Source organism: Bos grunniens, chromosome X (assembly GCF_055505025.1).
Source record: "Bos grunniens cultivar Pamir isolate PY7600 chromosome X, Bosgru_T2T1.0, whole genome shotgun sequence".
Classification (NCBI taxonomy): Eukaryota; Metazoa; Chordata; class Mammalia; order Artiodactyla; family Bovidae; genus Bos; species Bos grunniens.
This window is the reverse complement of record NC_141194.1, coordinates 104798596-104809940: the sequence shown is the minus strand read 5'-3', so window position 1 is coordinate 104809940 and position 11345 is coordinate 104798596. Positions and strand designations below refer to the sequence as shown.

Sequence of the window (11345 nt, the reverse complement as noted above, 5' to 3'; positions counted from 1 at the left end):
AATACAGCTGTGAGGGCAGAGCGACAAGGGCTGGTGTTCACCTGAGGAAACTTTGTACTTGTCTTTGATTTTGGGGTAATGTGTTTGCAAGGCGCTTGGCGGTTTGGGTGACCCTGCTTTCCAGTCAGCCTCTTGGCCGAGAGTGGGGAGGGGGCCCTGGATCGGGAGCTGGGATGTTCAGCTGTTGATCAGAAACTTGTGGCATTGTTGGCGGACCCAGGAGGAGCCCTTTCTGCTGCAGGGTGCATGGAAGGTGACAGCCCCCAAGGTCAGGAGCCCAGCTGGGTCGTCTGCTGAGCGGCACGCAAGGCCCAGGGACCAGTCTGTCCTGAGCTTGCCTCAGCACTCGGCTCATGGGTCAGACCCTTGGATGAGCCTGTGAAATACTACTGTTTCAGATGAAAGGGGACCATGGGGACTGGACTGAAGCCTGTCTGGGGCAAGGGTTTCCAGCCTGATCTGGCTCACCCTGTGCTATGTGTGAATACAATGGACAGATAGAAAGAACACAGATTCGCAGTTCTCCCTTGATTGTTTATTTACTCCAGTGGAGTTTTGCTTTACTTTAATAGAGCCAGAAATCTATTTTTGATTACAAGAGAGTGCTTTTGAGTATCCCTAGGAATCTGGCAGCTCAGGGATTGGGCTTGTTCTTGACCTGCTCACAGAGGGCACACTTATAATCTGAGGAATCTCCCTGCTCCTCCTCTGACTCAGGGGCCTCGTCTGGGGCCATGACTAAAAGGCCCGCCATCAGGATGGAGTAACAGGTGTTGTACAAAGTCATCACCGATTCATAATCTGGGTACACCAGGGCACTCTCAGGCAGTTCCCCTGGGCTGTCCCTTCCAGCAGTAGCTGGGGGCACAGATGTGGCATTGCTGGATGTGCCCTTTCCACTGGGGCTGCCCTGCTCACTGGGGAGATGGTTTCCCCCAGCCTGCCTGGCTACACTTCCCATAGACCCAAAGTCAGAGAACACAAATGAGCACTGGCTGAGGGTTCTGTGAGCAGTTGGCATTCCCTCCTGGACTTTGTTGCCACCCTCTTTGGTGAACTCATTGTGGTGGAGTTGAGGAGAGTATGTGGTTGCCACCACTCGCTTCTTTCTCTTTGGGGTTGCTGTTGTTCCGGTGGCAGGCTGAGAAGTTGTTCTGGGGTCACCTTTCCTCTGTATATTCTGCAGGAGGAGAGGTTTGTCTCTCTGAAAATTGGAGTTGTGATAGATCTGAAAGGAAACAAATCATTTTAGTCATGAGAGGGGAGAAGAGCCGTTCCTCATCGCCCTCCTCCTCACAACCACTCAGGCCATGCCTAAGTATGGAGACAAGGTCTCTTCATTCTGGCAGGTTATGTGGCCCTAGCATGTCACTCCCTAGAGCTCCTCCGGGGCTGTCCTCGCTTAAGTTGTTACTGGCCCTCCCTGACATCAAATGGCCCCTCAGGGTCTGGAATCACCCCTGTGGATCTTAAGGGGGGGTGGTGGAACACGACAAACCCTGCACATTCTCCTCTTTCTTTACCCATCCTATCATGAGAACAATGTTCTCCTGGGAAATGAAACCTGTCCAGCACTCAGCTCATCTAATCTAGTCTCCCCAGAAGGTCTTTCTATGTTACCATCATCTTCTTCTTCCCTGCACAGCAACCTGAAGGGCGGATTTTCCTGAACCCGTACAGGTTCAGTTCACGGATGAAGCTCTTTATGCTGTCTGTCTCGAAGATCTGGTCCACACCTCTGTGCTGGAGGACCTCCATCTGGAAGAGATCTGCCTCGATGACCACTGTGTCTCCCTTGTTGTTCCAGTGCACAGAGGTGAAGGTCGCATCCTCCACGATCCTCCAGAGCTTCCTGGGAAAGGACAGCCCAAGGACAGTGTTGTTCTCTTCTTTGTTGGCCATTTCTGGGTTCGGGCCCTGTGGGAGCAGATTGTCATGCAGACCTAGATCTGGGCTCTTGGGTTGGTCACCCTGCTTCTCCAAAGCCTTCCCTGAATCCACGTTTGGATCTGGGGTGGAATCATGGGGGTCCCCTGCTGTGGGCTCCCCATCAGTTGATGGGGCCAGCAGCACTGCCTTGTGGGAACTATGACTATCCATGGAGCCAGTCTAGCTCAGGAACATTATCTACCCAAGCAGTGAATGCTCAGGGCAAACGGGCCTCAGACCAGGGTCGAGGTGTCCCATAAATACTCTCTGGAGATTCTAGAATCTGGGTCATGGGACAGGCAGCCAATTAAGTGGCCTGCTTCCTTAACTGTTTCATGATGTCACAGAGGTGATGTGTAGAGTCAGCCCTGGCCCAGTGTGGGGGAGGGGGCATGGGGATGGAGATGGGATCCCCAGCTTGTCTCTTATCTGAAAGTACAGAAAAGTTTGTTTCAGGTTGCCTGCAAAGGCTCCCATCTGCTGCCAGGCCCCTTGTTTCAGGGGGCCAGGCCCTGGATGGGTTGACAAATATGCCCCTGGCTCCACTCCCCTCACTAACAATGTGCAGGCCTGTGACTGGTTTCTGCTGAAAGGCCAGGCCCTGGCGAGTCCCGGGTCTACTAACACCAAGAGAGACCCCAGGGGACAGATGGGCCCCTGGTGACTATCCGTCCCAGAAGATGGGGTCCATAGGGGGCTGATTGGCCTTGCCTGAGTTGATGCTCCCCATCCTCCCCCCTCTTCTGGCTTTGTGGTCTTCTGGCTAGTGCTACTGGTTGGTCAGTCCCACTCAGATGGTCCCAAAGTCAGAGTCCTGCTGTCCTGCCACCACCGCCCCCAAGGTTGAGTTCTCCCCAGAGTAGGGCTGTGCTCAAGCACAGTGGGAGCAACCTCATATTCCACTTGACTGTTCCCAAGCACCTGAGACACAGACTCCCCAGGAGCCTGTGTGGGAGGGCAAAGCCAGGTGCTCCACTGAGCTTGCAGTCTCCCAAGCTCTGCCCACCACCAGATGGCATCCCGCTGCAGATCACAGGCTGTTGCCTTCAGTTTCCAATGTTTCCCATAAACACCGCTCTGGTGGCCCTAGAGCCTTCACTTTGTGAACACCTGTGTGTGCTTTCCCCCTCCCCTTCCCAGATCCTTGGATTCAGCCTCCCTGGAGGCTTCTTCAAAAGCCCTGTTTCCTTTTGTCAATGGGGTGGTTGGGCTTCTGCTACCTCCAGTTCTGGCTGTACCTTCCCTTTGAAATACTTGATTGGGGGCTCAAGGCACAGCCTGTTCTGTTGAAAACAAGCACTTCACTGGTTCTCTTCGAGGCCAGCTCTGATCTTCTCCACCCCTGCCCCTGTCCCAACCACCACTGTGGACCTGTTCTCCTTTACCCAAATGGCAGGTCCATCGAATGATTTTGTTGGCTTATGGGTTAGGCACTTTTCAAGGGCCCTCCTTTACACACATTCACTCCCAGGGGCATGTCTGACTTGTTGAGCTAGATGTGTGACCAAAGGAAGCCCCCGTCTACCTGTATTTGAAAAAGGATGAGAGTCCGGGTGTGGGACTGGATGAAACCCAAGTGGCAATCATTGGTCTTCACTGCACATGAACAGTAGAGGAATGGGTTTGGAGATGCATCTTCTCTGGGATTTGTGGGCCACTGTTCTTGAAAATCACCATTTAGGAAATAGACTGGCACCTTGGAAAGGTGGACTTTGAGGACTCTAGGGCATTGTGTCCCAGTTCTGCCAGTAGCAAGGTCATTTGACCCGTGTGAGGGCCAGTCCCTGGTGTCTGAAAGGGGAGAGCTAAGAGGGTGTGGAAAAAGCTATCCCAGGGCCCTTGCTGACTAAGGACTTGTGGCCTGGATGAGCTCCAGGCTTCGACTTGGGCTTCCCCGTGGCCTTTCTGCTTCTAAGCAGGTTGACAAAGGTTTCCTTCTGGTCAGTTAGTCTGACTGGGACATGACTCTGGAGGCTGTGAATGTTGGTGGGGGCCCCTGGTGACTCCTTCAAATGGGATGGAAGGTCATGACATCTGTGAGCAGCCTGACTATGTGGCCTTTCTTGCCCCTTCCATGCTTGGAGTCCCTCCTCGCCCCCTGGGTCATGAAGAGGCCGCCTTTTCTGGTCCCCCTCCTCCAGGCACCACCAGGCCCTGGCAGTGGGTTTATGTGGCACTGAGGGGGTCTTTGTCAGCCGTGGCTTGGGACACTTGTGTTGTACACACACAAGCCCTCATGACATCCAAGGCCTGCCTTTCACAGCCTCTCTCTCATGCCCATGCACTTGGCGTCCCTGCCCTGGTGTCCCCAGCCCAGAGGCCCTCCAGCTGCTCCCCTCCCTCACTGTGGCTGGGAAGACCTGGAGCCTCAGGGGTCTGCTTGTGTTCCCTTCCCTCCCATATTGGAGGGGGCTCCTGTAGGGACCTTATCCCAGTGGGCACTGGGGCCATACAGTCAGGCCCTCCCTCCTTCCTGCTCAATGAGGAGCTGGTCAACCTGGCAGGTTCCATTGGGCAGGAGGCCCCATGGCAGCAGCAGGGACAGGGTGCCACCCTCAGGCTGGAGGCACTGGGACTGGACAGAGACACCAGCCCCCGGCAGAGTCAGTTCTCAGCAAAGCACAGAGAAGCCCAATAGTGCTTCTGATTCGCCTCATACCCCTCCTTCCATGGGCCTGCTTTTTGTCACCTCAGAGGCATCATGTAACACTGAGAAGAGGAAAGCATGAGAAGTCGGAAGGTTGGGCCACAGCCTGGGGTGGGTGGGAAGGGTGGGGGCTCCAGAGGAATTGAGACCAAGGTTCTGAGCCCATCCTGGCCCTCACTGGCAAGTGGTCTTGGGAAGATGCCCAAGCCCCGTGGCCTCAGTTCTTCATCTGGGAGGCGAGTGGGTGTGAGGAGCCCCGTGTGTTGGGCTGCAGGATGCATGTGAGGGATGAGACAGAGCTCGCAGGGCCTGGCAGCTGTTGGCCCTGTTATGACAGGGCAGGAATTTCTCACACTGTTGCCCCCAGTCACTCCTCTGTTCTCCACTGAATGGGGTTGGCTGCTTTGTTGTCCAAGGCAGGTCAGAGAATATGCACCTCAATAGGATATGGAATTCCTAATTAGCCAAACAAGATGTTTCATAAATAAAACTGAGAAACTTTTCTAGTTAGACTATAGTGGACCATAGTGTCACTCACTCAGTCATGTCGGACTCTGCAACTCAATTTATTGTAGCTTTCCAGGCTCCTCTGTCCATGGACTTCTCCAGAAAAGAATATTTGAGTGAGTTGCCATGTCCTTCTCCAAGGGAATCTTCCTGACCCAGGGATTGAACCCAGGTCTCCCACAATGCAAGCAGATTCTTCATTGTATGGGCTACCCAGAAAGGCCCATTTCCAGTTAGAAGACCTGTGAAATTTGGGTGCGGAGCACTGTTCCAACAGGACCCAAGCTGGTCCAGGAAATAGAAGCAAGAACCACTCTTTGCCTGTGTCCCAGCTGGCCTTCCATTCAAACCCTTTTTTTCATCATTGCATCACCAATAAATGTTGAGTCTTTGATTACAATGCCCAATTACAATGAAGATAATTAAAAGCTAGTTAACACCTTGAGTTCTGTGTCCTTAGGACCAGGAGAGGATGGGTTTCTGGGCATCACTTCAAGGGAGTGTGACAGGAGTTCTGCAGGATTCTTAGCAGATATGGGGTAGAAAACACCTACACTGTCCCTGTGGTCAGCAGCAATCTGACAAGATCCAGGACCCCTTCCGTCCTGTCCCAGAAAGAGATCTCTCTGGGGCTTATGCAAGATCCAAAAGGACACCTTACAGTAATGTCCTGTTTCCCCTCACTCTCACAATGCACCTCATGTGACTGTGGCTCCTAGACCATCGCTCTAGCTGTGGGGGTGTCCTGCTTCTCCCAGTGCCTGAACTGCTAACACAGGGCCTTTTACGGAGCAGAGGCCCCATAAAGGTCTTCAGATTAAATGAGCCATTGAGGAGGGGGCTGCTTGACTCAGATTAATTGCTACTTCCATTTATAACCCAGGCAAATCCAAATAAACCAAGATTGCTTAGCTGTACAAAATGACACAGAAAAAGTATATGAAGCAAGAATTCACCACTATCACTTTTTATTTTCTAATTCTTCCACCAACTATATCACTGCTAAATAAATTCACATTTCCAAAATCATTCTAATTCTAATTCCATGTTATCTTGTTCAGGACCACGAAATAAAATGGAAGTGTTCCCAATCTCTTTTACAAAACAGGAAAACTCTTGTTCTTGAACTGGATGAGTACAAGCACAGTGTGATCAACATCAGGGACATAGATACTGGAATGCATTGTCTTCTATAAAAAGGAATAACATTTGAGAAATTCCTAAAGAAAACAGAGATGAGTCTCCATGTCATTGTAGACAACAAGAACACAAAGATGCTGCACACCGGGTTCCCCCAACGGGCCCAGACCCTCACTGCTGAGAAGGCTGACCACTCCTTCTTCAGTCACAGAGGGAAGGATCAGCCTCCTTTTCTGCCCTCCAGGACAAGCTGTTGGACATGGGCCTGGAAGGAGCCTGGCTGCTTCTCTGGCTAAGAGTCCCCCTTCCTCCTCCCTCACAGCCTCTGCAGAGGGCTTAGAAGGAGCTTGGACACCTTCACCCGACTCTGTCCATATACTCCAGGACTTTCAACTTGCTGGTCTCTGCATAGGCCCGGGGACCCCACAGGAACTCGTAGCAAGGAGGGTCACCATCAGACACCTGCCGGTATTCCAGGTAGGTATCTCTCCTGCACCTACACTTGTGTCAGCAGCTCCCTGACCTTAGCATAAAGTGCTCCCTATCAGGACACACCCCCATCTTTCTGAGTGCTCCCCAGATCTCTTCCTCAGGGGCACAGTCATCCTCCACAGTGATCAGGCACAGGATCACCACCAGGAGGCCAGCCATGGGCAACCTCTGCCCATCCCTCAGCATCTCATTGAGGCTGAGGCCCAGGATGGGGATCAGAATATAGGTGTGCTCACTGGGGTTCACCTCCTTCACCTCCAAACCAAAGACCCACTGCAGGTACTCTGAGGTTTGATGGAAGACCACCAGGAAGTGGTCCTGGTAATCTTTGAGGACACTATTCAGCAATCCTGCTTTTGTGATTGGCTCCTTGGCAAGATACCTGCTAAGTAGGAATTGCCCAGCTCATTCTTCACCTGTAGTGCATCTTGGAGTGAAGATCTGGGATCTTCCGGATCATGAAAGGTGCTTGCCACTTCATCTTGCTTGATGAGTCCATAGTCTTCATATTGGCTCCCCAGAGTGGCAGCCATGGCAGTGGGAGAGGGGCAGACACCCAGAGGGCTCTGGGGGAGACTGTCTATTGCAGCTGCAGCCACCTCCTCCAGGATGCCCTGGACCAGGAGAGAGGAGGAGGAGGAAGCTGCATTTCCCTCTTCCACCTGATCCACCACCTCCTCCAACTCTTCCTCCTCCACCTCACCCCAAAAGAATTGTGTCTCCATCAGACCCTCATCCTTTCTTGGATCATGAAAGACTCTCTCAGGCTGACAGAGCTCATGCATCCCAAGCATGATGACTGGGGTTGAACTGCAGACAGGAATGAGGAAGGGTTACAGATGGGGACCCTGGGCCTGCGGGAGAAGGGGGCTGTGAGCGACCTCTGCTGAGAAACCCACCCTGGGTGGTCTGACTTGGGCCACTTACAGGTCTCCTCTTGAAGGGTGCTCTTGGCCCTCATAGAGAAGCTCCTCCTCAGCAGCCTGACTCCTGGCTACCCAAAGGAGGACGTTGGGTGTCTCTCCAGACAGCTTGAGGTTGCATGGTTGACATGTGGAGGATTAGGGCCTTGTGGGGTCCCCTCTGTTCTGGGATGGGGAGTCCCTGGTACACACTCAGGGGAACCAACTCACCTTGACTCTGGGAACAGCCTGGACCTCTTCTGTTCTCTGACCTGTGGACTCGGGCCTCAGACATCTGCCTTTGCCTCCTGGTTCTTGGAGCCCCTGTGAGAGAAATGGAGGGGCACCTCAGGGGTAGATTGTGGCACAGACTTGGGCCTTCTGTGTTGGTAGGAGGGGTGGACACTGTGAGGCCCCCACAGGCCACCACCCACAGGGTGGGTGGTCCTCTTGGGGCTCTCTTGTAATGCCTCCTTTCCCCTGGCACGGCCTGGACCCGCCCCTATGGGGACTTGCAAGGTAACTCAGAACAAGACCTGAGTCTTTACAGAAAGCACTGAGGGGCCCCAATGTGGCTGCACCTTCCCAGGGCCTCCCACAGGTCGTAGGCTGGGGAAATGCTTGGCCATCACCTCCTCCTCATGTCTGGCCTGGCCTCCTAAGACTCCCCTCAGAGATGGGAGTCTGCTCAGTCCTGCCTCGGGGTCTTGGGAGTCCAACCTCTGTGGATCTGACGCCTCCACCCTCCGCCCTAACACCTCACCTCCCGAGGCTCCTAAGCCAGAACTGATAAACTGCTCACCCCACTCTGGGGCCTCCAAGACCCACCACAAGGGCCAGGACCCCTCCCTGCCTTGGGGTCTAACAGCCTCAGTCCTTCCTCACATGGAGCCTGGACTCCAGGAAGGATACAGGATTCTCCCCTTCACCATTTTGAGGCCCTACCACTCTCACGAGGTCCCCAGTCTCTCTGAGACCTGGATGTCAGGAAATGCTGTACGAGGTCGTCCTGCCTGGGGAATACCAGGGTCCCCTGTGTTCTGGAGTCTGGCTATAGTCCTCCCTCAGGGTCCTCACCTTGACTCCCGCTAGGACCTGGGCTCTGTCCTCTCCACACGTGAGGCCTGGCTCCTCATACTAGGGCCCCAGTCTCTCAGACCCGGATGTCAGGAAGTCAGGAAAGGCCCAGTGAGCTCTTCTCACCCAAGGGTCTCCCAGGGTGGATGACAGGGGCGGGGATCTCTGAGTTCCGTCGGTCTTCCCTTGGGGTCCCTTCAGTCCTCCCTCAGGTCATTACCTTGTCCCCAGGCAGCACCTGGGATTCTCTCCTCTCCAAATATCTGGCCCCGTCCCAATTACCAGGTAGGCAGTCTCTCTGAGACCCAGATGTCAGGAAATGCTGCGCGAGGTTGTCCTACCCAAGGACTGCCAGGGTCCTCTGAGTTCTGGGGTCTGGCTCTCCACAGTCCTTCCTCAGGGTCCTCACCTTGACTCCCGCTAGGACCTGGGCTCTGTCCTCTCCACATCTGAACCCCAGCTAATCCCGCCAGGGCCCCAGTCTCTCTGAGACCCAGATGTCAGGAAGTCAGGAAAGGCCCAGTGTGCTCTTCTCACCCAAGTGTCTCCCAGGGTGGATGACAGGGGCGGGGATCTCTGAGTTCCGTCAGTCCTCCCTTGGGGTCCCCTCAGTCCTTCCTCAGGACATTACCTTGTCCCTAGGCAGGACCTGGGATTCTCTCCTCTCCCAATATCTGGCCCCGTCCCTCTTACCAGGTAGGCAGTCTCTCTGAGACCTGGATGTCAGGAAGTGAGGACCATCCTAGAGTGCTAATTCCACATCGAGACCTCCCAGGGCTGAAGGTAAGGGCAGTGACCTGTGGGGTCCCCTCAGATTGGGGTCCAGGATCCCCTGAGTCCTCTGTCAGTGTACTTCTTTTGACTTCTTGGAGGACCTGCACCCTCCCCTCTGCCCACATGTGATCCCACCCGTTATCCTAAGTCCCCACTTTCTCTGAGACCCTGGTGTGGAAGTCAGGACACCCTGTGAAGTGCTCATCCCACCGCCAGGGATGCCCAGGGCTGGCAGCAGAGGCGTGGAACTATGGGGTCACCTGTGTTTTCCCTCTGGGTCCTCATCCTGAGCTCTGGCAGGTCCTGGGATGCCGAAGTCCTCAGCAGAGACCAGACCCTCGCAGCAAGGGCCTCACTGCCCTGAGGCCCCTGGAGGAGGCTGTGGACATTCTAATATGGCTCCAAGCCCAGGGGTTCTTAGTGACTGAGGATGCCATGGGCTGAGATGATGTCCCAGGAGTCACTCAGCCTTCCTTGTGTTCTTCACCTTGACTCTCAGCTAGTCTGGGCATTGCCCTCTGCCCACCTGATTTTGCTTCCCTTAGAGACCCAGGCCCTCTCGATCCAGGACACCCAAGAGGGAAACCAGGGTTCAGGGCTGATTCCCACAACCCTGCTGGTGTCTCCCAGGGCTAAAAGCAGTGACCACCTGTATGTTCTAGGGTCCCAGAGTCCCCCTCAGCAGTCTACCTTGACTCCTAGCACACCTGGGCTCCTTCACACTTCTGACCTGAACTCGAGCTCTGTGACTCTCACTTGTCCCCTCGCAGCAAGATCAGTGATGTCACAGCTGGATGTCACACCCCATGGTCACCCAGGGCTGTCAGGTGAGCTGCACATGCATCCCCTAGGAACCCTCAGACTTCTCTGTGTCTCACCTGGGGTCTCTGCAGGATGTGGGCCCCTTCTTCTGTCCACAGGAGACTTGTCCATAGACCAAGACTCTGACTCCCTGTGTTCACTGAGGATGCCAGGCAAGGGGGTTAATTCGATAGGCTGGCCCGGGGTCCCCAGGAGTCCCAGGAGGCATGAAGTTGTATTCTATGGGACACTCTGTCTGGGGTGACTGGATCCTCTTGTTCTCACTGGAGGGGGCTTCCATGACCCTTTAGAGAAGGCTGCAGTCCCAACACATCCTGATGGCACAGATGCTTGTTGGGAGGCTGCAGCATCCATGACAGTGGAAGATACAGGGAACCACACATCTTCTCATGGGGGCCCCTCAACAGGCACCAGATTTCAGAAACTTTTTGTGGAAAAGATGTTTTAGCTGAATAGGGTTAATGACAGCAGATATCTGTCCATCACCAATGGCCAGAGTTTATTCAAACTCATGTCCATTGAGTTGGTGATGCCATCCAACCATCTCATCCTCTGTTGTCCCCTTCTCCTTCCACCTTCAATCTTTCCTAGCATCAGGGTTTTCTCATCAGGTGGCCAAAGTATTGTAGTTTCAGCTTCAACATCAGTCCTTTCAATGAATATTCAGGATTGATTTCCTTTAGGATGGACAGGTTGAATCTCCTTGCACTCCAAGGGACTCTCAAGAGTCTTCTCCAACACCACAGTTCAAAAGCATCAATTCTTCAGTGCTCAGCTTTCTTCACAGTCCAACTCTCACATCCATACATGACCACTGGAAAAAACATAGCCTTGACTAGATGGACCTTTGTTGGCAAAGTAATGTCTCCGCTTTTCAATATGCTGTCTAGGTTGGTCATAATTTTCCTTCCAAGGAGTAAGCGTCTTTTTGTTTCATGGCTGCAGTCACCATCTGCAGTCATTTTGGAGCCCCCAAAAGTAAATCCTGCCACTGCCACTGTTTCTCCTTCTATTTTCCATGAAGTGATGGGACTGGATGCCATGATTTTTGTTTT

The 11345-nt window shown here is 53.7% G+C and overlaps 1 protein-coding gene and 1 pseudogene across 1 annotated transcript; both read right to left on the bottom strand.

The window, feature by feature from the left end:
• Positions 1–520: 520 nt before the first annotated feature.
• On the bottom strand, positions 521–2162 carry LOC147340986 (heat shock transcription factor, X-linked member 3-like). The gene is made up of 2 exons (XM_086389401.1): positions 1621–2162; positions 521–1228 (listed from the first exon to the last, which is right to left on the bottom strand). The coding sequence occupies exons 1-2, from the start codon at positions 2098–2100 to the stop codon at positions 635–637; spliced, it is 1074 nt and encodes a 357-aa protein (XP_086245527.1). The 5' UTR covers positions 2101–2162; the 3' UTR covers positions 521–634.
• Positions 2163–6580: 4418 nt separating this feature from the next.
• LOC147340985 (melanoma-associated antigen 8-like) lies at positions 6581–7512 on the bottom strand (annotated as a pseudogene).
• Between the last annotated feature and the right edge of the window lie 3833 nt (positions 7513–11345).

Excerpts from the sequence above, each read along its gene's own strand:
- LOC147340986 (XM_086389401.1), bottom strand. The coding sequence starts at position 2,100 with ATGGATAGTCATAGTTCCCACAAGGCAGTGCTGCTGGCCCCATCAACT. Across the intron at positions 1,229-1,620 it reads CAGGGAAGAAGAAGATGATG|ATCTATCACAACTCCAATTT; the intron begins GTAACATAGAAA and ends GTTTCCTTTCAG.